The following is a 26,605-nucleotide window of genomic DNA, read 5'->3' on the forward strand; positions in this document are numbered from 1 at the left end:
TCTTAATAGTTGATACACCAAATAGGCAGAAAACCAGTTAAGGATACATAAGATTTGAACTACATCATCAACCAACTTGGTTTGACATTTACTAGAACACTCTACTCAAGGAGAGTAGAATAACATTCCTTTCAAATGCACATGGACGTTAACTAAGACAGGTTCTATTCTGGGTCATAAAATAAGTTTCAGTAAATTTATAAGGATTCAAGACATACAAAATATATTTTATGACTACAAAGGGATTAAATTTTAAATCAATAACAGAAAAATTCCTGGAAAATGCTAAAATACTTGGAAACTAAATAACACACTTCTAAAAAAAACCCCAACCATGGTTCAAAGAGGAAATCCAAAAAGAAATTTGAAAGTTGTTTTAACTGAATGAATATAAACACAACACATAAGAATTTGAGAATGCCACTTTCAAAGCAGTCCTTATGGAGAATTTTATGACATTAAATGCCTACATAAGAAAAGTAGAGGGGTGCCTGGGTGGCTCAGTCAGTTAAGGGTCTGCCTTCGGCTCAGGTGGTAATCTCAGGGTCCTGGAATTGAGCCCTGCATCGGGCTCTCTGCTTGGTGGAGAGTCTGCTTCTCCCTCTCTCTGGGTGAGGGAGATATAAATAAATAAATAATTAATTAAATCTTTAAAAAATAGGAAAAGTAAAAAGTTCTCAAGTTCATGATCTTAGCTTTTATCTTCAGCAGCTAGAAAAAAAATGGGCAAATTAAACTCAAAGTAAAGAGAAGAAAAGAATTAATAAAATAAATAATAAAGCACACCTCACAAATCAATGAAATAAACATAGGAAAAAAATAGAGAAAAAGCAATGAAACCAAAATTTGGTTCTTTGAGACCAATCACATTGATAAATCTCTACCCTGGCTAACCAGGAAAAAAAGAGAGAAGACACAAATCACCAATATCAGGAATGAGAAGATGGCATCACTACAAATTATACAAATATTGTAAGTTTAATACAGGAATATTATGAAAATTTTATGCCAATACATTTGACAATTTAGATGAATGGACAAATTCTTTTCAAGACACAATATACTAAAGGTCACTCAAGAAGAAATAGATACCTGAATAGCCCTGTATCTATTAAAGAAACTAAATTTGTATTTTTAAAACCTTCCCCCCCAAAAAAAGAAAAAGAAAAAAGAAAAACAACTGCAGGTCTAGATGGTTTCACTAGTGAATTCTACCAGATATTTAAGGAAGATATAATACCAATTTCATATAATCTCTTCCAGAAAATTGAAAAAGAGAATATTACCTAACTCATTCTACGAGGCCCTGATTCCAAAACAAGGCAAAAACAACAAAAGAAAATTGCAGATCAATATCCCTCAAGAATATTTTTAGATGCAAAAATTCAAAACAGAATTTTAGCAAATTAAACCTAGTAATATGTAAAAGAGAAAATACATCATGACCAAGTAGAGTGTATCTCAGGAATGCAAGACTGGTTTAACATTCACAAAGCAGTCAATATAATTCATAATATTAGTAACCTACAAAGGAAAAACTGCAAGATCATCTTGATCAACATTCAAAAAGAACTTGACAAAAATCCAATATCCATTTCTGATAAAAAATATTAGCAAAGTAAAAATAGAATTGTACTTTCTCAACCTGATAAAGGGTATCTAGCTAGAAAAAGCCTACAGTTAACTTAGAGTTATTGGTGAAAGACTGAATGCTCTCTCCCTAAGATCAGAAACAAAACAAGGAGGTTCACTCTCAACATTTCTATTTAACATTGTAATGGAGGTGCCAGCCAGTGCAATCAATCAAGAAAAAGAAATAAAAGGCAACCAAATCAGAAAGAAGAGGTAAAACTGCCTTTACCCACAGACAGTATATCTCTCATCATCTATGTAGAAAATCTGATAGAATATGCAGGAAAAATCTCCTAGAATAAATATGTTGAATAAGGTTATAGGATACAAGTACACCATACCAAAATTACATTTACATATATTAGCAATGGATAATCAAATTGAAATTAAAATACAATACAGCACACAATAGCAGCAAAAATATGAAATAGGAACAAATCTGCCAAAAAACGAATGTGACTTGTGTAATTAAAACTACAAAACATAGCTGAGAGAAATTAAAGGAGACTTAAACATATACCATGTACATGGGTTGGACGACTCAATATTGTTAGGATGTCATTTCTCCCCAGATTGATACATAGAGATTTAAAACCATCCAAATCTAAGTCCCTGCACTGCCTGTTGTTGGGTTTTTTTGGTTTTTGTTTTTGTAGAAATTGACAAACTTTGTCTAAAGTTCATACGACAATGTAAAGGACCTGGAGCACCTAAAATGACTTTGTAAAAGAAGAACAAAGTTAGAGGATGAACATGACTTTTCGTCGAGATCTGTTATAAAGCTAAGTAACCAAGACAGTTTGGTATTCCTGTCAAGATAGACAAACAGATCAATGAAACAGAATGGAGAGCTTAGAAATGAACCCTGCGTATATAAACAACTGATCACTGACAAAACTGCAAAGGCAATTCAGCGAAGAATAGTCTGTTCAACAGATGGTGTCGAAGCAGTTAGATAGGACATAGTTACCAAGGTAAAGTGTGGCTACTCCTTAATAATCCAAAATAGAGCTTTACAGTTTCACCAAGAAGGAAGAAAGTGGGAGCTTTTCTTTCCTTCATGAAATAATGCAGAATGAAAATATGAGAGAGGGAAGAAACTAGCTGAAGGGCTGTCTGTGAGAAAGCCACAGAGGCCAATCAATCCCAGCAAAACTCATTCCTGGGTAGCCCTTCAAAACGTGAAAGCTTTCAACATCTAAGCTTTGCTTAAACCCTGCTGTACAGACAGACTCCATGCTAGCTCTGAGGCCAAGACGGTGGCTGACTTTTTCCCTAATAAGCTCTTGACTTAAGCTTTCTCATCTACTCATCCCACTGGTTGATGACTTGATTATTTCAGTAAGTGTTGTGGTCTATAAAAAGATCAGGAGATTGGGAAGGGGAAATCTGAGATTCTAGAATCTGTGCTGGCCCAACTACTCATGGAATTTGGGCAATACCAACAACTGATATTTACGTAACACTTGATGCTTTCCCACATTTTATCTTCTGTGGCCCTTACCACAGCCATGTGAGGTACAGAGGAAGGTATGGTTATCCCTACTTTATAACTGAGGACAGAAGCTAAATAACTTGTCCAATGGAGAGAATCAGGACCCAGGTCTTCTAATAATTTGGTGGTTTCCCACCACATCATCCTGACTTTCATTGACCAGTCCTTAGCACTGGGAGGCAAATACCCTTACTTTGGAAACCTAAGACTGCATTTTAAAAAGTAATCATATGCTTTTATAACCAGTAAATGTAACATCTTCGACAGATTTAACCATACTTTCTCATCTTCTACTTAGGGGAGGCAGAAATGAAATTTTAGAAGCTACGTAAGTAATATGTTCTGTAATATTTGCTATTCTGGGCTTTGAACTTAATGTTAAACTTTGAAATCGAGCTGGTTTTTCTTTCTTTTTTGGCTTAACTGTAAAAAGTGGTTTGTCTCATGTTGCCTCCAATATTAAGTCCTTATTTTTTTTTTTTTAAAGATTTATTTGTTTGGCAGAGAGAGACAGCCAGCGAGAGAGGGAACACAAGCAGGGGGAGTGGGAGAGGAAGAAGCAGGCTTCTAGCGGAGAAGCCTGATGCGGGGCTCGATCCTAGAACGCCAGGATCACGCCCTGAGCCGAAGGCAGACGCTTAACGACTGTGCCACCCAGGCGCCCCTCCAATATTAAGTCCTTAAAACAGCAATTATAACCCAAGCACTCACAGGCTGGATCTAACTTGCATACACTTTTTATTTCTTTTTGGCCAGAGAGTGAAAAATACTAAGCCATTATTTTAAAATTAGAAGTTTCACATATGTGTAAAGATCTAGCTTTTGGGATTTCTGGCTTCTTATGAAAACTCAGAACACCTTCCACACTGGGTGTATGTCATCACGGGCAACAATCAGTGAGGGGGAATGGCAGGGCCCTGGAGGTAAGGTTGCCACCACTCCCTACTGCTCCTGGACACGGAGGCAGCAAAGTAGTTGCCATTTGTCATTGCTCCTCTGCTGTTTTTTTCTTATTGTAAAAGAATGGATCTCTGGAACCATACCTCCCTTTCAAAGTGAAAGGCTGAAATAAAGGGATGTGGTTTTCCCAGCCCATGCGACTTGACACTCATTTCCTAAATTTAATCTAACCTAAACCATCACTTATATAAGATTGTCAGATATATCACTATTTTATAACCACTAAGAGTAGAACAACACTGCTATTACACAATGACTTGCCATCAACTGTAACATGCACTCCAATTTCAGAGATGTTTAAACACCAAAATGTGCAAATCTGAGCCAATTAAATGAATCATGTTACCTGCCTGGCTTCTGGAAACATTTGCATCCAGGACCTTGCTTTTAAATATGTGTCTGTTTCAATGTGTGTTGCATCTTATAATAATATCTGTAGCACAAAGACATACTCTTCAGTTCACTTACTTGGAGCTCCATGCTTACCATCAGCCACTTTTCTTTTCTTTGTAATAGCCATAGCTGGGGGTTAAATTTTCATTAGAAATCAGCCCAGGCCCCACACACCACCCTCTCTCTGCCAGCCTTGGGGAAAGCTTCCCAGGCCCCTCAATCAGTGCCCCCAACTGCCAGTCAGACATATCCAATCAATTGATGCTATTCCTTCCACCAGACCTGTCCAGTGGAATGCTGAAGCACATGATCAGCCCCAGATCAAAATGGGAGGAAGAAGTCTGCAGGGGGGTCTCAGTCTTCCATTTCCAAGAGGTGATGTTCAAAAATTTAATAACTGGTATAGCAGGAGGACCAACCAATCTGTACAGATGGCAACTATGCTGGAACTAGGTTCAGAAGGTCCCCTGCTGTTACAGGTGTTAACCATTAGGTGCTGACTTGTGGGGGGATGTAGGGAAGCTTGAGAGAGGGGAAGGATTCCCCAGGGCGGTGGCTCCTGGGAAATAACAACCATTATGACTGTATGACAGTGTACCAGTTAAATAGCAACCTTGCCCATATGTAAGCTGAGGCATCAAAAAGCCATCAGATGGAAAAACATCCCAGAAGGATATAAGATACCAAAACTGAATTAAAAGGGAATAAAAAATCTGAATAGAACTATAACAGGTAAATAATTAAATAATTTAAAATATTTACACTAAGCCCAGGCCAAGATGGCTTCAGTGGTAAATCCTACTAAATCTTTAAAGAAGTAATATGAATCTTTTGCAAACTCTATCTGAAAATAAGGAAGGGAATCCCTTCCAACTCATTCTGTTGAGGCCAATATTATCCTGATACCAAAGCTGGACAAAGACGTAATAAAACAATCAACCAACATCTTTATTATTGTAAACTCAAAAAGTCCTCAACCAAATCAAGCAACATATAAAAAGGATCATACATTATGACCAAGGGGGATTTATCCCACGAATGTAAAGTTGGTTTAACATCTGAAATCATTAATGTAATACACTGTATTAATAGAAGAGAGGGCAAAAATTGCACAATCATTTTAATAAATGCAGAAAAAACATTTGGCAAAATCCAACACCTACTCATGATAAAACTTCCTTAACCTGATAAAGGGCTAATAAAAACTTTTAAAAAACCTAATGCTAACATTACACTTAATGGTGAGTATTTGAATGCTTTTCTTTTAAGACTGGTAACAAGGCAGGATGTTTGCTGTCACCACTTGTATTCAAGACTGTAATGGATATTCTAATCAGTGCAATAAAGCAAGAAAAAGAAATAAAAGGCATGCAGATTAGAAAGGAAGAAATAAAATTTTATTATTGGGTGGCATGATCCTATATGTAGAAAATTTTGAGACACCACACACACACACACCCCAAAACAAAATGAAAACAACAGCAAAATCCTACTAGAACTATTAAAATTTCAGCAAGGTCACAGGATACAAAATAAACAAAAATTGAATGTCTATTGATCTGAAAATGAAATTAAGAAAACATTTCCATTCACAGTCGCATCAAAAAGAATAAAATACTTAGGAATATATTTCAAGAAAGAAGTACAAAACTTTTACACTGAAAATTATATAACATTGCTGAAAGAAATCAAAGGAGACCTGAATAAATGAGATACATTCTATGTTTGTGGATCAGAAGCCTTAATATTATTAAGATAGCAATACCCCCAAGCTGATCTATAGATTTTATATAAACCCTATAAAAATACCAGCTGCCTTTTTTTTTCTTCAGAATTTGACCTTAAATTCACATGGGAATGTAAAAGACCTAGAACAGTTAAAACAATCTTGAAAAAGAACAAAGTTGGAGAACTAACACTTCCCATTTAAAAAAACTTACTACAAAGCTACAGTGATCAAAACAGTGTGGTACTGGCATAAGGACTGACATACAGATTAATGGAAAAGGATTGAGAGTCCAGAAATAAACCTCTACATTTATGGTCAATTATTTTTTGACAAGAGTACCAGGTAATTTAACGGGGAAAGAACAGTCCTTTTAACAAATGATGATGGAACAACTGGATAGGTGCATGCAAAATAACAAGTTGGATCCCTACCATACACAATATGCAAAAATGAACTCCAGCTGGATCAAAGACCTAAAAGTAAGAGCTAAAATTGTAAAGGTCTTAGGAAACAAAGGGCTATGTACGAGCTTGGGGTAGACAAAGATTTCTTATGTATAATACCAAAGGTACAACTGAGAAAAGAAAAAGATAAATTGGACTTCATCAAAATTAAAAACTTTTGTTGTTTCAAAAGACACCATCATGAAAGTTAAAATACAACTCACAAAATAGGAGAATATATTTGCAAATATTTCTACATATAGCACATATTTGATAATGGGATTTTAACCCAAACTATGTAACAAACACAATTCAATAATAAGACAAATACCCAAGTAAATAATAGGCAAAGATTTGAAAAGACAATTTACCAAAGAAGATATATGAATGACCAATAAGCTCATGAAATGTTCAAAATCACTAGTCATTAGGAAAATGAAAATCAAAACTATAATGAGAACTACCTCACATTCACCAGAATGACTATAATCAAAGAGACAGACAGTAAGAAGCGTTGACAAGGATGTAGCAAAACTGGACCCCTCAAACACCCCTGGCGGAAAGTAAAATTGTACATTCATTTTAGAATAAGTAATTCCTCACAAAAGTCAAACATACATAGAATTACCACATAAATCAGCAATTCCATGCCTAGGCATATACCCAAGAGACTGAAAACAGCTGATCACACAAAAACTTGTACACAAATTCACAGAAGCATTATTTACAATAGCTAAAAACTGAAAGCAATCCAAATGTCCATCAACTGGTGAATGGCGAAACAAGATGTGGTATGTTGTACATATGACAGAATTATTATTTGGCAATAAAAAAGAATGAAGTACTGAGACAAGCTAAGCATGCTGTGTGAAAGTCTGAGGCAAAGAGCACATATTGTAGGATGCCATTTACGTTAAATGTCCAGAAAAGGCAAACCTATAGAAATGAAATTTAATAGTGATTGCCTGGGCCTGGGTAGGAGTAGGGAGTGCCTGCAAAAGGGCACAAAGAATCTTTTTAGGCTGATGGAAATTTTCTAAAATTCGAATGTGGTAATATTTGCACAGCTTTGTAAATTTTCTAAAAAAAAAAAACCACTGAGTTGTATCCTTAAAATGAGTGCATTTTATGGTATGTAAATAACACCTCACTAAAGCTATTAAAAATGGCTATGAAACCACATTGCAGTTTTATGTGTAATTCTGGCTTTTAAGTATCTGGGACTACAAGAATTTTCTTTTTATTTACTCATTTTTTATTTATTTTATTACTTTTCTTAAAGATTTTATTCATTTGAGAGAGAGAGTGAGCGAGAGAGAGAGAGAGAGAGAGAGCATGGCAGGGTGGGGGGATGAATAGTGGGAGAAGGAGAAGCAGACAAGCTGCTGAGCTGGGAGCCCCACACAGGGCTCACTAAGGCAGGTGCTTAACTGACTGAGCCACCCAGGTGCCCCTACAAGGCTCTTCTAAGTTAGGTCAGCCCCAATTCCCAAAGATAATGTGGCAGAGGCTCTCCAATCTTTTTTTTTTTTCTTTAAAGGTTTTGTTTATTTATTTGACAGAGATAGAGACAGCCAGCGAGAGAGGGAACACAAGGAGGGAGAGTGGGAGAGGAAGAAGCAGGCTCATAGCGGAGGAGCCTGATGTGGGGCTCGATCCCATAACGCCGGGATCACGCCCTGAGCCGAAGGCAGACGCTTAACCGCTGTGCCACCCAGGAGCCCCTCCAATCTTGAAAACCAATCCTAAATTAATATTATGGTTCTATGAATAGATACATCAAATATTACTGCCTGGCACCTATTAAGCCTTAATAAATGTTTACTGGATGAACAATTAAACAATCTTCCTGGTGTGATTTTTCTCTCCAAACACCTTATACACCTGATACCTGAAAGTCAGTTACTTAGGGCAATTTTTTTTTTTTTTAACTAAAGAAAACTTAAATAAATGCCAATGTCCCCAGAAGAAAACCTGCTAACAGGTGGGCAGGACTGGATGGGCTAAAATGAGGTAACATATTAACTCCTTCATGTTACTGACTCACTTGGTTTAAGAGTGGGGCTTGGGGAGTGGGAATGTGTGATTCACAGAGTGACTCTGAGATCCAAGCTGACCAAGCTTTAAGAGGAGTCACAGCAGGCCAAGAAATTGGAAAACTGTGGATGAACTTTTCACCACCATTGGCCAGAAGTGACACAGGCCTCCTGTGCTAATATTTCATTTTTTCCCCTGCACTGCAAAGAGGGCTAGGATATACAGGGAGTAAAGAGATACTCAAGTAGATTTGATGAGCGTTGCAGCCCACCACATCAGTCATCTGCAGCAGGGGACCTTGTCTCAAAGTTCTTTGCCAGAACCAGAGATTCCTCCTTCTCTGTCTACCTAAGTAAGAACCACTGATCAGCAACTTAGGATCCTTTGAAGCAAGTTTTGAGGCAGGAGACAAACACCCTGCTTGGCGTCTCTGAAGCACTCTGCTTTTTAGCGGGGGAGCTAATCCTTGATTCACTTTTGCTTGCCCAACACTGAGGAAGTTTCTGGTACATGGTGGCAACTCAGAGTGTATGCAATTTAGTTTCATCTCAGAGAAACAGGTCAAGCGAAAGCCTACAGTCCAAGTAAGAACACCTCCCATCCTTCCATGGTGTTCTTCAATCGTAAGGTTTTGTTGTTGTTGTTGTTGTTTTTTGCTTTTTGTTGTTGTTGTTGTTGAAATTCCTTCAATTCAGTTAAATAGAACCAAGAAACACACTTAAATCCTGAGGCAAAAGGAGCAAGAACTGATTCAGGGTGAGTAACAATCATGTTTACTGTGTTAATTGCACCAGCACTACCACCACACCTAGTAAAATTTGTATTTGTACCACTAAACAAAAAAAAATAAGTTCAATACTTTAGAAGAATACAAAGGCAATGCCTTAAGATTTGTTAGTCCACCATGGGAAAGTGAAGTTACTTCGATAAAATCTCTTACGAGGCTGCGACCAATCTGTACTCCATTATTAACAGTATTTAATCCTTTAATTTCCAGTCTCTGTTCTTGGAACCACCTTAATTTACATTATCAGTTTAATCTTTTCCCATTACTACTTTCATTAGGTCTCACTCCTACTGAAAACCCAGGACCAAACCCCTTAATTCTGGCAATTTTGACTCTTCATGCAACTTCTTACATCCTTTTTTGCTTTAAAACAAAAACAAAACAAAATCAAAGTCCCCAAACGAACCCTGTGCTGCTGTCCGAGCCAATTACTCTTTATGCTTGCGCACATTTGCTAAAACTCATCCACTACCTGGGATGCCCCCTCCCTTTGTTTTTGATCTACTGAAATTTTGCCTCTTGCTCAGGACTGAATTGGGTCGTAAGCTCATTGGGAAGCTCCCCCTGAGTATTTCAGCTCACACAGCTCTACGCTCTTGAAGCACCGATGGTCTACAATAGGCATCTATGCATCAAGAACTGTCCAGAAGTTTTGACTTAAATGTTTTGAGCCTCATTTCCCCAGCTAGAGTATGAGCTTCTTGAGGGGCTTAATTTTATTATTTTATATCTCCATATAACAGAAGCCATTCAAGAAATATTTATTGCATACCTACTATAAGTTATGCCCTGTAGAGATATAGATGTGCCACTAAGTATATTAGTTGACTTAATACATGAAGAATCTTTAAGATGCTGTATTTTGGAATTATATATTGGGCCAAGCCCTAAAAAAAAAAATTATGTTGCTATTTCAAATATGTTATTTTGTTTATCAATATTTTCCTGAACTTTCATGTTTTAGTTTTAATGAAAATGTCATTTTGAAAATATAAATGCTGGGTTTCTTTTTGAGAATTTATCCTTATGTTAATTACCTACTGATTCTGCTTCATACAACAGTATTATGTTTTCCTTGGTCATTAGCAGATTTGTCTCTGAATTTCCTAATCTACAAATATACACAAAATTTGGATCCAAAGCGGATTCTAATTTTCTCTTATATCTTTTGATAGACAAATTATCTATTATGTTAGGTATAACATACAAAAAAACCCATTTCACTTAAAAGTTACCGTAATATCACTAAGTGTCCCTTTAAATCCGTATTAAAGCAACAACAAACCACCACAACTTTTTAGGGTATGTGATAATCTAAAATTACTCCTATCACCTTGTTCCCTTTACCATTCAAAAATCCACTGATTATTTGTAAGTAACATTTTTCCAACCTCACCCTAAAAACACTTCCTGAAAATTCCTCTTCCTGCCCTTCCTAGGTTGTGCCTGTAAGTTAAATTCTCCTTTGACGCTTATTCCTTTAAAACTATCGAAAAACCGGAAAAGTTTTAACTAAAATCTGTGTCGTAAAATCCTTTGTCAATTTACCCCGTACGCAGGAGAGGGTCTCCGTTTCTTTTCCCAGCGAATTACACAGTTGTCTCAGCAGCCTGATTTGCCAGCTTGGTTCCCGCTGTATCAGTTTGTGATTCTTTGTACAAATTAATAACCATGAAAAAGTCTAAAGCAGGGCAGTTCCAGATTAAATTATTGCAGCCTTTTCCCGTAAAGCAACCTCGTACCTCACAGAACTCCAGGCGAAGAATGAATGATAGAGCATGCACCAATAGGGAGTGGAGAATAGTATTTTGTCGAAGTTTGCAACCCAATCCTGGGGAGCCAGAGGTGGGAATTTTAAAAAGGGGTTGTTGTTTTTTTCTTGGAATTTTCTTAAAGCGGTATCGCTGCCTGTTGACGTTAAAGTTTGTCAAAGATTGCAAAATCGTTAGCTTAAAGAATTTTGAGTGAGTGTTTTGACTGACTCAAGATGTGAAAATCGACACACATCAAATGGCCATTCTGACACAGAGAATCACTTGGCTATTTTTGTGTCAATTTCAGGGGCGTAGAAGTTAGTGTGAGATGATTCATTTTTTATGATCAAACATCGGATGTTAAATTAGTGCGTTAAAATATTTCGTTTTTTTAAGAAATGAAAACTACGTGCCTAACACTGATTGCTTTAAAAATTTTGTTCTGTTGTTAATGATTTTGGGGGTCACTTTCCAATATTAGGAGCAAGACTTATTTATTTGGGTTGATCCTTAACACCCTATTTTAGTTTTTACACAAGCTGTAGATTTCCTCATTGTAAGCCTGGCAAAGAGTTCTTAAGTACTACAAATTCTTAGGTATTTAGAAATGTGTATCAAGGTACTTAGAATTATATGACATCCCCCCCCCCCCTTCAGACTCCTCTGCTATGAGCCTGCTTCTTCCTCTCCCACTCCCCGTTTGTGTTCCTGCTCTCGCTGGCTGTCTCTATCTCTGTCAAATAAATAAATAAAATCTTTAAAAAAATTATATGACGGGGCGCCTGGGTGGCATAGCGGTTGAGCGTCTGCCTTCGGCTCAGGGCGTGATCCCGGCGTTCTGGGATCGAGCCCCACATCAAGCTCCTCCGCTATGAGCCTGCTTCTTCCTCTCCCACTCCCCCTGCTTGTGTTCCCTCTCTCGCTGGCTGTCTCTATCTCTGTCAAATAAATAAATAAATAAAATCTTAAAAAAAAATTATATGACATTCCCCATGCCAATACTTAAGTAACTTCTGAAGACCAGGTTTAATAAATAGGAAATGAGTATTTCATTATAACTTGTATCTTGTTTTGGAGTAGGTGTTATTCTTATTTAGTATAACTCTGCTTTTTAGATTATTCATCTCTAACAGTAATTAAACCAGCACGAAACTAGTTATATAGTCAAGGTTGCTTGACAATGAATCGCTAATAGATTAATCAACAGTAAGCTTTAAGAACAATGAAAGACAGCAGTTTCATGAGAGGAAGTTTTAAAAACTCTTCATTTCAGAAAGTTGCCATATGAACAAACAAAATATTTAAAAAATAAAATTGTTTTTAAAATTTTCCCTAACAATATTTGGCATTCTTTTACCAGCATAAAGCTCTCTTCCTTTCCTTTGATGTCTCTTTCCACTGACATAGGAATTTTCGTCTTGAAGAAATATTTATTGACGGCCTACTCAGTCATGCTAGGAACTGCGATAATATTTAATTTACTAAGCTGTTATTGTCCTTTTTAGCGATCGTTTCTCACAATAGACCTCAGGTATTTCAAGAGTAGAGACTAGATTACCCGCCTCATCTTCGGAACAAGGTTGTCAGCGCTCACAGTGAGCCCTTGAATCCCATGCTTAGGTCACCACTCGATTAACCTTGGCCGTATTACATAAACCCACCGAACCTCAGTTTTTCATTCGTTAAGCGAGTATAATAATAGTACACATGTCACGAGATTGCCGTGAGGGTTTAGTGAGATTGTGCAGAGCTCTTAGAACGCTGCCTGATACACAGTAAGCACTCGGGTGTTATTATTGTTGCGGTAACTCCCCAATGTATACAAAGAATGAGAGCGGGAGTGCCTGAACGAATGTATGAATGAAAGAATACATCGGTTATTGGCAAATCCTGAGGCTGCAGCGGTTAAACTACCCCCTCAAAGACCAGAGCAAAAAAAAGATCTCAACACAACAAAACTCCATCTGGAGCCGGAAGCCAATATTGAACGGTGGGCGGGGCCAGTCTGAAGCTGCGCTCTTGGCCAATAGGCACATCACTGAGCAAACGAACTTCTCGCCCATGCAGTTTTGAAACCGCGAGAACAGGGAGAAATTATCGCGATGCTCCGTCTTTCTCTCCACAGCTCCCTCTTCCCCCACTCTCTGTTGTGCGGGTTCCGCCCCGTCCCGCCCCGCCCCTCGGCGTTCGCTCCTCGCCCCGCCCCCCGACACCCCGCCCCTCCCGCGGACCCTCGGCTTGCTGTCCAGCGCCGCCTGCGCTCGGAGCGCTGGCTCTGCCGGCGCCGAGGTGAGTGCGGCTGCCTGTCGCGTCGGGTGGCTCGCGTGGCTAAGGGCCTCCTGGCCAGACTCCCGGCCAGCGTGCCGGGTCCGGCAGAAGCGTCCGAGCAGCGGCGAGTGGTCCCTGGCCCGAGCGGGCCCGTCCCGGCCTCGGGTCGCCATAGCTGCCGGGCCCTCCCCGCCCTTCGTGGCCGGAGAATCCCGATACCGGGTCTGTGAAATCCCTGCGACTGGGCTCGCTGCTTCCAAACAGTAACGACCTTAGTGTTTGGTTAACTCGGGCGAAGCGGCAGGTGTTTTGCCTACGACTGAGAAAACAACCTTTTACAAATGTTTTTAATATACAATTTCTAATTCTCTAATCTCCAATATTAGGAAATTGGAGTGGGTATTTTACAGAATTAAAAACGGAAGTCAGTTTGAGGGTCTTCTTTCCTTTTACACACATCTGCTTAAAATGTGTGGAATTTTCTTAAGGTGGGAGGGTTTATTTGTTTGAAACAAGAATAAAGTGTGGCTTGGTGTTTACATGTCAGAAAACTTGCGGAGGTGGAGTTGAATATATTCAGTTAATATTATTAAGTATAGCATTTAACTGTAGATAAGAGGTAGTGAAGGGAGTTTGTGTAAGAAAATTACCCATCCTGGTAAAGGCTGTATATTGCCAATGAATGTGTTTTGGAAAACCATTAGCATTGTTTGTTATTGGCAGCTTTCAGATTTCATTTGTGTAGATTTTATCTCCCAAACTGCCTTTGTGGCCTGATGCATTTTAACAGGGTGTAATGATGTTTTGGAGGCAGCCCATTCCCCGCCCTCAGGATTCAGTAGGAAAACAATTAGATTACACCAAATTCTCTTCCTGGATCTTCCATCAATGAATGTGGATTTTGGATTTAGTTTTGCTTTGTAGTCTTATATTTGTATAAGCTTGCCTACCGCTTAAATGATACGGGTGAAACACAGGCCCCATTGAAGTGCCTGAAAGTCTATATTGTAAGGCAGGGCACCAGCTTTGGAGTTGGTCCACCTGGGTTAGAATTCTGGCAAGTTACACTCTGAGAAACTGCTTCCTTATCTATAAAACCAGCTAAATAATGTCTATCGCAATGCAGAGTTGTACGGATTAGGGATCTTTATGGCATACAGCAAGCACTTGGGATATGGTATCTACCAGATGACCATAGATTACAGAGTGAAAAATATCTACCTTGCAGTATTTCCATGTCCTGCTTCCATCCCACTCATCAGCTGTTTGAGGGCCTGCTTTGTGTTAGGTATTCTGCACAGGCACGCACACAGGAGTGAAGAAAGGAAGATCTCTGCCCTCAGGAACTTACAGTCTCTTGGCTAGATTGACAATAGACAAGTACACCAATAAATACTTAGATTGCAGGATGGGAGGAGTCCTACACATAGAAGAAATGGGTTTCTCTGAAAGAATAACAGGAGAATAGTTTTGGATAGGGAAGTGATTTTTATTTTGAAACTCAAAGTTGACTGGACAGTGCTTTCCAGGCTAAAAGGAGAGCAGCAAGTGGGGTGAAGAGTTTGGCTCTTGAAAGAGACTGGGAAAAAAAAAAAAAAAGGACTAGAAAAGCCCAGGAGCTTGTTGAGAAGTCAGGGAGGGTGCTGCCCGATAAGGCTGGAGAGGCGCATCGGGCCAGATTGTGAGGAGCCCTCAGTGCCTGATAAGAGTGATTTTCTAAAAAAAGCTTTTGAAGGCTGTATTTAGTTGATACGTGTGCGCTAGGGAGTGAGTTTACCCAAGAGAGGTATGGGATTTACATTTTACATTTACGTGGGATTTACATTTACATTTACATTTTAAAGCCTCCCTGCTAAGTGATTTAACATGTTTAGTGACTAGGGTGGACAAAGGGAGACCAGTCATACAGATGGCCAGGCAGGAGATGACAGTGGCTTTTGGTTTTGGCTGGTGGAGAGGTGTGGATCGGAGATGGAAACCACCAGCTTTAAGATAAATTGGAGGGGGCAGGTGAATGACAGGATGGAATCATTCATGACTTCCAGCTCTCTGGCTTATGCAGCTAGGTGGATAGACGTGTGTGCCATTAATTGAGATGAGAAACACTGGGGAGAATTTGGGTGGGTGATGCAAATCAAAATGTGTTAAGTTTGAGGCACTTGTGAGACTTCTGACCTGCTTTAAGTTTTGAAGCAATTTGAACAATTCACTTCAGTGAATTGTAACCCAGGAAACTTCTCTTTCCATACAGAATCATCAATGTTATTTCTAGTTTAGTTCCCCCTTGCTTTCCAGGTGAGAGAATTAAGATGTAGAAAGATTATGTTGTTCAAAGGCACATATGTCTCATAAAAACAGGTAGGTGTATAGGCAGAATCAGTATGGGAAGGTTTTGAATTCTCATGTTGCATTGGGGATATTATTGACCATTCCATGTCGTCTCTTTTAGATAAAATGGCAAGTGCTTTCTTACTAGCTAGGAGTTGAGTTTGAGAATAATAGAAAATAACCAAAAAAAGTTGTCAAAACTGCTTATCAAAAGCTTGTTACTACATTTTGCACTAACTTGGTGTTAATTCCCAGTGAAAATAGTTTTTCTTAAGAAAAAAAATTTTCTTGGAAAGGTACTTTCTGTTGGGGAGTTTGAGAACGGATGCCTGGGAAAATGAGAGTAGAATCTTTGAACAAAGCTCAACTTTTTTAGTGTTTTCACATTTCCTAAGTATCCTGTGGAGTCCTGTGAGTCTGTGTATGTAAAGAACCCAGGCTTTAAAATCCACTGGACAGCCTCTTCTCTACCCCAAGGGGGAAAAAATCCTTGCTTTTATCTCTCTCTCTTTTTTTAAAAATATTTTTTATATATATTTTTTATTATAATAATATTTTTTATTATATTATGTTAGTCACCATATGGTACATCCCTGGTTTTTGATGTAAAGTTCGATGATTCATTAGTTGCGTATAACACCCAGTGCACCATGCAATACGTGCCCTCCTTACTACCCATCACCAGCCTATCCCATTCCCCCACCCCGTCCCCTCTGAAGCCTTCAGTTAATTTCTCAGAGTCCATAGTCTCACGCTTTTACCTCTTATGAGCTGTTTGACCTTGGACAAGTTATTGAAGCTCTGAGTTTGTTTCTTCTTATGTTAAGTGATTGTGAATGAAGTTTGTTTCTGCTTTGTGCCTAGTTGATAAGATGACAAATGTTATTTCTCTTCCTATCCTGTCCCTTTCAGAGCTAGAAGGGAATTTAATCTGTTCTGGGTTCTGGCCTTTACCAATAAATTGCTGTCTCCATTTTTTTTTATGTTAGGCAACTGAGGCCCGGAAAGTTTGTAATAAAATAATACAGACTTATTTCCTGGTCAGTATTTCTTCTTTCATAGAAATAATAAAACTGTATATTCCTGGACATGCTTTTTTACTACTTCTGATAATCTACAAAGCTAAGAAGAAAGAAAAATATAAAAAGATAAGAGAAAATTACAATATAGGACAATATTCTATAGATAGTAAGAAATGAAGAAAATGACGCTGTCAGTGATCTAGACATATTTTATATGTTTATCAATATTTTTGAAATACCTCAAGCTAAACATCAAATAAGGTAGTTCAAGAAGGAAATGGGTTTGCATTTTTCAGCTTTCTTTGATTGCAGGTTATAAAACTGGTCTCTGTCCTGTTAGGCATTCCTGTCTCAAGTTCAAGAGCTTTTTTTTTCAGTTTGGACTGTTGCTGCTAAGTGCTAAGTAAGCTTAAATAGTGAGGGCATTTTTAATAAATAGTTGCTCATTTTAATCTAAATATGTGTGACAGATGTAGTTGTTAGGAAAGAAAAATACAGGGATTGAACGTGTAATTCTCTTTTTAGTGTCTGCAAGTAGCTGTATGTGCTAACTGGTTTATTTGGCAGTGCTTGTGAGCAGTATCATAATTACTCAATTTTCTTGTTCTTTTTAGAAATGGACCAATTTTGACAAGATGTAGTGCTGCAGCGTGCCTGATGGGATATGTTCAGTCATGGCATCTGAACTCTGTAAGACGATCTCTGTGGCAAGGCTGGAAAAGCACAAGAATTTGTTCTTAAATTATAGGAATCTGCACCATTTTCCATTGGAGTTACTGAAAGATGAGGGACTGCAGTACTTGGAGAGGCTCTATATGAAAAGGAACTCCCTTACAACCTTGGTACAGTATTATATTGCATTTGAAAAAAATCATTTATAATGTGGGCCTAACCAAGATATAGCTTACATATCCTAAGATATTCAGACCAAGATGTACACCCCTCTTGTTATATAAACAGGTAATAAAAATGCAAATACAGGGGGTTCTCATTAGCTGAGGATTCATTATCCAAGTCTCTTCAGTATGGGTTGCAGGAAGAGTTGTATAGGAAAGCAAAATAGTGGCTAAATGTTCTGCTCATAGAATTAGTCTCCGTTCCAAAACCCCACTTCCCTTAGCCCGTGCATCTGTCTCTGCTTTCTTCATGTGATAAGCTTCCTAGATGATTTTTGGAATGTTACCATATCCAATGGACCAGTTTAAAAAGTAAAGAAGAGAAAGGCCAACAAAGATGAATGACCTTGAGTTAGAGGCATTTAAAAAGATGATCTGAAGATTAAAATATTAAGATAGGCATTTGGGAAGCTTGCTGTAGCCTTTCTTTTGGGGAAAAAAAACATAACAAAAACATCCTCCCAAACCAAAAACCCTTTGTGATTGCGCTGTGGAAATCAAATGATGCCGGATTGGACTATCATCCGGTTTGTTGAAAACATTTTTGCCACAGAAGCAACATTTAATTCACTCTTCGTGTTATAAGAATAAGCAGTTCTTATATAACCTTAGTTTTTTTTATTACATATAGGCCTTTATTATATATCTTATTACATATATATAGCACACATATATTACATATATATTTATATATTTTATTACATGTCAGATTAAGTTATATTACGTATCAGATTAAAAAAAACTTTAAAAATTTTTTCAAGAGAATGTGTTACTCTGGTTACTTATTCCCATTCTTATTGTAAAATTTGGTCTCTGTTTTCAATATATGTGCTTTATGTGGCCTTTTCTGGTTATCACTTAACCTCGTTTGAGTCTTACACTTGAATTCTTATTCTTACTCACTTTATGATGTCTTGTTTCTTTGTGAACAGACCTGTTTTTCATTCCCTTCTCTATATTGGACCATCCTAAATATCTGAAAGTATGCCTTACTGGCTTCATTTAAATGGAGTGTTTTCATGGAAAAGTTTTGTTTAATCTGTCTAAAATACCTCCAGTGAGTAGAAAACATAAAATTTGTTTAACTTTGCTGTATCTGACAGTAAATGGAAATACGTCTTTAATTTTTAGTGTTTGGCATTTTGGCTTATATATTATGTTGAGTGTCTAGTTAGGTTTTTTTTAAAGTAGATTTTTCAGTTTTAAAATTTTAATTATCTTAATCAAACTTTAATAACACAATTATAGTAATCCTTTTTGCAAAATCGTCATTGCATGAGGTGGAACAATATTTATCAAGTGTTTTTTCCCCCCTTTGAGGAAGAAGCGTAAATAATTTGTCAAGGATTATAGCCAAGATTTTCCCATGTTTGTTATTGATGTACAAAGGAAAAGTTGTGAGTGGATTACTTCTTAACTCTTAGTCAAAGTCCACTGGAGTAGAGTTTATTGAAAGAAATCGACCTTCGTTTATGAAGGTTACAGTGAGCTTTTGGTTTTGTGGCAGTTTCTCAGCTGCATTTTCAATTTATGAAAATATTTAGGTATCTGCTCTACAGTTGTAACCAATATTCATGGCTTATAAATAAGCATACGTTTCAAGTTCACGGTTTGCCGCCTTTTGTTCATCAAAGATTAAATTGTTGCATATGTTTACAATGATAGGTGTATGTGTTTTATTTGAATGCCTTTTAATGAGCTGGAACATTTAATTCATGTGTATCAAAGAGCTTTTAAATTGTAGAGTGCTATACAGATATCAGGGTGGTAGGAATTGTAGGGGCCATCCCATTCCCTGACGGTACTGATACCCAGTATAGTCTAGGAATGGCTTACCACACAGGTTTCGAAAGTGGATGAAGTAATCCTTATCCTAGAGGGCTCTAAACTTGTGACTTCAGGCTTTTAGAATGTTTGCTGGTGTTATTGATAAAGTGTATTTCCTAAAGAAGATTTGGTTTGTGGAATTTGACTTACAACGATGATACTGTCCAAAGGAAAAACAAAACAAAACATGTTATTGGACACAGATGGTATCTTAACACCATTATGGGTTAATAGGCCTTTTTTTTTTTAAGAAAGCTTGGGAATCTGGCAATAATTTCCATTTTCACATTGTTTTATTATTTATTTATTAACATTGTTTTATTGTGTTTAAATCCTTTCTCCTCAACATTCCCCCTCCTTTCTGTCCCCACCCCCTCACTCTATGAAGGCTTTCTGTGAAAAGAGAAGTCACTAATGCACCGCCTCTGCCCTTCTTCCTTTCCCTCATCAGGTGCTTGGTGTGGCACATTATATTTTGCATGATGATTGTATGTTAAATACTCTGAATTTGGGGAATGCTGTGTTAAAACTAAAACACAACAAAAGCCTTTTTTATACTTTTAAAAGACCAAACTTCTCATATTTTAAATAAAAAAATGATACATAGTATCAGTGAACATAGAGGAAGATACAGAAAGTAGTTGTCTCTTCATCCAGTTTTATACTGTGGAGTAACCAATGTTAGTAGTTTGGTTGTGTCCTTCTGCTTTGCTTGGATTTATGTAATTATGTACTTTATCCCCCCCTTTAAGCAGCAAAATAGAATCATACTACACGTATTTCTTTGCGGATTTCTCTTTTTACTTCGTGGTATTCTCATTCCACTAACCTCAAGGCCGGGAGATACGTATACATCCTTATATGTGCATGTGTGTTTGTGTATAGGATCAAGTCTTAAAAGTAGAATTAATGGATCAATGGTAGGCACATTTTACATTTTAAAGTACTTAAAAAAAAAAGATTTATTTATTTTAGAGAGACCGAGCACACGTGGGAAGGGTAGAGAGGGAGAAAAAATCTGAAGTAGGCTGAGCGTGAGCGAGATGCAGGGCTTGATCCCATGACCCTGAGACCACAGGTCGAGCTGAAACCATGAGTCAGATGCTTAACCAACTGTGCCACCCAGGCACCCCATTTTAAAGTACTTTTTATCAGTATAATTGACCCTTGAACAGGCCAGGTTAGGGGTGCCAACCCCCTCCTCAGTCGAAAATCCACGTATAACTTTTGACTCCCCCAAAACTTAACTACTAATAGCCTGTTGACCAGGAGCCTTCCTGATAACATAAACAGTTAACACATAGTTTGCTTGTTATATGTATTATACTGTATACTTACAATAAAGTAAGCTAGAGAAAAGAAAATGTTATTAAAGGGGCACCTGGATGGCTCAGTGAGTTGAGCATCTGATTCTTGAATTCAACTCAGGTCAAGATCTCAGTGTCATGGGATCAAGACCCATGTGGGCTCCATGCTCAGCAGGGAGTCTGCTTGAGATTCTCTCCCTCTGCTCCTCCCCTCTACCCCATGTGCTCTCATGCACTCTCTCTGTCTCAAATAAGTAAATTAATTAAATAAATAAATAATCTTAAAAAAATCATAAGAAAAAATACAGTTGCAATTACACTGTATGGAAAACATCCATGTTATTAGTGGACCCATGTATTACAAATCTGTGTTAATTCAAAGGTCAACTGTATTTCATTATGTAATATTACCATTTATTTGTATAACTGAGAAATCTTAAAACTTTTTTAAAAAGATTTTATTTATTTGAGAGAGAGTGAGAGAGAGCTTGAGAGCAGGGTGAGGGGCAGAGGGAGAAGCAGACTCCCCACTGAGCAGGGAGCCTGATGCGGGGCTCGATCCCAGGACCCTGAGACCCAGGCATCTGCTTAACTGACTGAGCCACTCAGGCGCCCCTTAAAACTTTTTTAACATGAGTCAACTTACATAGAAATTTAGTTATGTTACTGATAGGTGATTAAGTAGTAGTTAGGAAACGTGATTTTGTTTCCTAACATTTATCTTAGAAAGTGTTTTTAAAGAATTTGTCTATAATTATTTTAAATGCAGTTTAAGAATTGTGAAGTCTCACCTTTGTGGAAGTTAGAAGATAATTAGAATAGGAGATATAGGTTCTGTGTTTGTCAGGTGATAGGTATTCACATAGTTGTTGAATGAATAAATAAATGAATATAAAGTAGATTAAGATAAGGACTATTAATACAGGTATAAGAGTTCCAGACTGAGAGCCTTTGAGGTCAGGGATTCTGTCTTAAATTCTGTATCCCTAGGTCTAGCGTACTGCCCAAGGTTTATAGAACACATGATCTGATTCTATGTAGCAGGATTGTAGAAGATTTTTTGAAGAAGGTGCTGTTTGCATTGACACTGAGGAATGACACTGGCAGGATTTTAGGAGGAAAAGTACCTATTCAACATGTATTTATTGAGTATTTACTGTGTATCCAGTACTCTTCAAGGCACTGACTTGGAACAAATTCTTATGGAATTCTGATGGAATTTTCATTTGTTGACATCCCAAGCTGAAGGGAAAGTATGAACTAAGATTCAGTGGCAGAAAGTTCAGGGGACAAGTACAGGCCCCCGTTTTGCGTAGAGCAGTGGGGTTTTTTTGTTTTTTTTTTTTTAATGTGTTCTTCAGATCCTGAGGGTTCCTGAATAGGGCTGAGGTGGAGAATAATGGGGAGATGGAGCAGTAGGGTGTCTCCACTTTAGCCAGAGCAGCTCTCTTTCTCTTTGCTTTGTATATTGGTGCTCTCTACACCAACCCTGACGTGGGTGGGATGTGTTGATCTAGTAAATGTTTTCAGACTCCTTTTAGCAGAACCGTTTATTCAGAAAGTTGACAAAATAAAATAGAACTGAAATTATTCTTATTTAGGGGACAGGATAGGCGAGAGTCTTGCTCAGTCCATACCTCCTTCCCTTCCAAGGAGCTGTGTGGATTGTCTCGGAAACCACAGAGTGGATTAGAAAGCCACTAACTCAGCACAGCTGACATGAGAATTCTACATTCTGCCCGGCAAGGCCATACGCTTGGGGACTGAAGATTTGTAGAGAATGCAGGTTTGAAATGATTGTTGTGAAGAATCACATGGCAGTTTGGCTAAAGAAAGGTGGTAGGATTGTTGCCATTAGTCAGCAAGCTGTCGGTTGCTAGGCTTATGGGTGGAACCATCTGCTTATTTAGGGGATTTTCTCCTGCAGTACCCAACTGTCTGAGGTATGAACCAGGTGGACTGTTGCATTCCTGTAGGCTTAGGTTTTTTCCAGGTGGATACAACACGAGCACAGAGGGACTAAGGAGGTTTAGGAATTTGGCAGGAGTGTTTAGGGACGTGGAGGATGGGATATGGAGTGTGAGCTGGATTGGAGGCAAAGAAAGAAAGGAGGCGTGGATGAACAGGGAGAATGGAGAGGGGCCAAAGGACCCACTGACGTTGAAGAATTTTATTGGGCATGGCTGAGTAAGCCATCTGGGGGGATGGGACATGTGGTTGTGGAGAGAGACTTCAGTTGTGGAGAAGTTTCAGGTGAAGGCCGGGTATGAGTGTGCAGGATGGAGGAGGCGGAGGTGAAGCCTACCCCTGTCCCCTCATCAGTTCCCCCACCAGAAGAAGCTGGAGTCTTTCTAATTGTTGAAATATAGCTTGGAAGCAGCAACCACCAGCTCTGACTCCTAACCTGGAAGTTCATGAAGGGAAGGAATTAGCAGTGGAAACATTTGAGGACTGCAGTCCAAGAAGGGGGTGTTTCAGTGTTTGGTAGCAAAACCTAACATTAGGAGATAACAGACCCCCGGATTCTACGTGCTTCACCTCTTCAGACTTCAGTTTTTTCCATTTATAAAATAAGAGGCCACAAGAGACTTGAGGGGGAAAAAAAGAAATCTCAGTGTGGAAGCAAAAATCACTTAATGGATTTGCCAACTTCTCTTAATGAGAATAGCAGGCGGGAGGTTTTCGTGGGGACATGAAAGGGTAACCTACCCAAATACTAATGGAACTCTCACCAGTTGCCAGTTTTATTTATAAATATGAATGGACAAGAAAGAGACATCTAAATTTTAATGAAAGAGGGGAGTTTGGCTTAAGTCTGAGCAATAAAAGCAGATGGATCTTGATTAATCAATTAATCTATGCAACAAGAGAGAATTTAACTTAAAAGTGATATCCTGCTGGGATTGAAGGGAAGAAGAGGTCTGTTCATATTCCTGAATTGGGATGGATATAAGGCTCAGAAGGGTTTCCTTTCCTGTTGACCCAGGAGAAGACATTCTTGACCTTCCCTATAAAATATAAACATGCAAATCATAAAAGAATACAGATAGTCAAAGCACAAAAAGATGTTTAATTTCCAATAAAAGGTAAAACATTAATCATCCTTTCCCTTTAGATGGGAAAAACTAGCATCTAGTGTTGAAAATACTAAGAAGGTGTTCTCACACACTATCAGATGGAGTGGAATTGGCTGAATATTTTTGGTGGGTGGTTTGACCACATCTGACAGCATTTTGCATAAGTATGCATTTGAATCAGCATTTTTCACTTCTAAGAATTTACACAATGGAACAAACGTCAAGTGAACCAGAATGTTCATCACAGCATTGGATAGAATGAAAAATTGTGAAAACCTAAATGTTCATCAATATGGGATTGGTTAAAATCCAATAAAATGATCTAATATCATTTGAGTCTTTAGTAAGTTCCAGGCACTGTCTTAAGTAATTTACATGTATTAAGTTAATTAATCCTCAAGACAATGCTGTGAAGTAGGCACTGTTATTATCCCTACTTTATAGGCAATAAACTAAGGCATTAGAAAGGGCATAGATCAAACTTAATAGTGATTGTAGCTGTGCATGGGGGGCAGGCAAGAGAGTGGGAGTAGGAGCTGGAAGAGAAAGAGCCTTACTTAAGTATGTAGAGTAAAAAGGAAAGGTTCTATTAAGTTTGGGTTTAATTTTTTTCACTAAATACTTATTTTTACAATTAAAAATCAATTAAAATGAGATTATTGGGGGTGCCTGGGTGGCTCACTCGGTCGAGCATCTGCCTTCACCTCAGGTCGTGATCCCAGGACCCTGGGATCGAGCTTACCCTGCTCAGAGGTGAGTCTGTGTTCCCTTTCCCTCTGCCCCTCCCCCTCCCGCTCTTGTACTCCCTCCCCCCCAAATGAATAAAATCTTAAAAACCCTAAAAATGAGATTGTTGGAGTATAGTACCACTAAGATCTTAGCCAGCTCTCAAGTTGTATTAATCAGTGAGTCTAGATATTTTGATTTACAACAATGGTGATGCCTTCCCTCATGTTATATTGACATTGGTGGCTCCTGCAGCTGGTGGCTGGGTTGAGGGTGAAAGGGGTCGATGTCTGGGAAAGTTACATAGCCGTGCCCTCCACCCTGTTGGAATTTGGTAAGAGTAGGATCTGGATTAAATGAACATCAGAACATCTTGAAGGGAAAACAGTAAGGAGATGGTAAAAGAGCATCCTGCCATCAAGTGTGGCAGAAAAATTTGGGAGAGAGAATTAAGTTTTGTTTTTGTTTGGTTCACTTTGAATTCCAACTTAAGGGCCTCCTTGTTTTTCTGTAATTTGTTGGACCCTTCCAGCCTCAACCACTGCTGGGGTGCAGGGCCTCCATAATCATTGTAATTTCTCTGTCCTTGAGCTAGTTCTATTTAAAAGCATCTTAGTTTTTTCTTTCTTCTTTCTTTTTCTTTCTTTCTTTCTTTCTTTCTTTCTTTCTTTCTTTCTTTCTTTCTTTTTCTTTCTTTCTTTTCTTTCCTTCCTTCCTTCTTTCCCTCTTTTCCTCTCTCTCTCCTTTCTTTTCTTTCTTTCCTCTTTTCTTTTTCTTTTCTTTTTTCTTTTCTTTTTTTCTTTTCTTTTCTTTTCTTTTTTCTTTTCTTTCCTTTTCTTTTCTTTCCTTTTCTTTTCTTTCCTTTCCTTTCCTTTCCTTTCCTTTCCTTTCCTTTCCTTTCCTTTTTTCTTTTCTTTTCTTTCTTTTCCAAGATTTAATTATTTATTTGAGAGAGAGGGAGGAGGGAGAGGATCTCAAGCAGACACCCTGCTGAGCACGGAGCTCAATGTAGGGGTTAATCTCTCAACCCTGACATCATGACCTGAACTAAAATCAAGAGTCTGATGCTTAACTGACTGAGCCATCTAGGTGCCCTGCATTTTTATCATTTCTTAAATTGAATGTGTGGAAATGGTATGTCATGTGGTAAAGCATTCAGATGCTCTGTTCATGTTTTAATGCTTGTGTGTAATATGTGATATAGTCCTGCAAAACATTCATTACAAATATATCCTGGCTCGGTCATCCATATATACCTGAAGAGTATGAGTTTTATTATAAACCAAAGCTACTTTTCCTACTGGATTTTCAGATTTCATCATTTTTCCCCTCATTGTTACCGGTTATTTGACAGTAGTTCCCTGTCAAATAGTTACCAAAGTATTTGAAATAGTTTGGAAAATGAGTGTTTGACCTATAACTTAATTCTGTTTATTGAGTCATAGAATTTCAAAGCTAGATGGAGCTTTATAGATAATTTAGACAATTTTTCTTTTTGAGGAAAGTAAGCTTTGAAAAGGTTAATGGATGGGTCCAAAGTCACTTTTACTGCCAGTTAGAGCAAATACCAGGTCTCCTAATTGGTCATCTAGTCAGTCTTTCATTTTCATTCTGCAGGTATTTATTGATGACCCACTTTTAGCCTATCACCGTCTCGTTAAATTTTTAACTGCCTTTATTCACTGAGGAGCAATGAGATGTTCCATGTTAAGTGAGTTTTGCTAGTTACCTCTGTGAGGTTTACCTCTGAGGTCCACTGTGTAACTTTTCTTGATAGAAATATTTTTAAAACATGTATCATTCTATAGTTTCTTAAAGAAAATATGGGGAACATGATTTAGCCTACTCTTTGTGACTCCTAGTTTCTGCCTTGGGAGTTAGGAAGAGAGGGTTTAGGAAGAAGTGGCAGGGATAGAGGTCTTTG

The 26,605-nt window shown here is 38.1% G+C and overlaps 2 protein-coding genes across 7 annotated transcripts in view; one reads left to right on the forward strand and one right to left on the reverse strand.

The window, feature by feature from the left end:
- Positions 1–11,227, reverse strand: part of TTC23 (tetratricopeptide repeat domain 23) — a 90,045-nt gene extending 78,818 nt beyond the window's left edge. For all 3 annotated transcript variants that reach the window (XM_034667926.1, XM_019803430.1, XM_034667927.1), the window contains exon 1: positions 11,025–11,227. The gene's annotated coding sequence lies outside the window, so the exon portion shown is untranslated. The remainder of the gene's footprint in view (positions 1–11,024) is intronic.
- A 2,184-nt stretch (positions 11,228–13,411) lies between these two features.
- The window catches only part of LRRC28 (leucine rich repeat containing 28), a 160,541-nt gene continuing 147,347 nt past the window's right edge, over positions 13,412–26,605 (forward strand). For 3 of the 4 annotated variants that reach the window (XM_034667928.1, XM_034667931.1, XM_034667930.1), the window contains exons 1-2: positions 13,412–13,519; positions 17,463–17,690. In XM_034667928.1, coding sequence (XP_034523819.1) covers positions 17,523–17,690 — 168 coding nt within the window. In that variant the 5' untranslated portion in view covers positions 13,412–13,519; positions 17,463–17,522. The remainder of the gene's footprint in view (positions 13,520–17,462; positions 17,691–26,605) is intronic. The other variant, XM_034667929.1, reaches the window with a different exon arrangement.

The sequence above is a fragment of the Ailuropoda melanoleuca genome, chromosome 9 (genome assembly GCF_002007445.2).
Source record: "Ailuropoda melanoleuca isolate Jingjing chromosome 9, ASM200744v2, whole genome shotgun sequence".
NCBI classification, from domain to species: domain Eukaryota; kingdom Metazoa; phylum Chordata; class Mammalia; order Carnivora; family Ursidae; genus Ailuropoda; species Ailuropoda melanoleuca.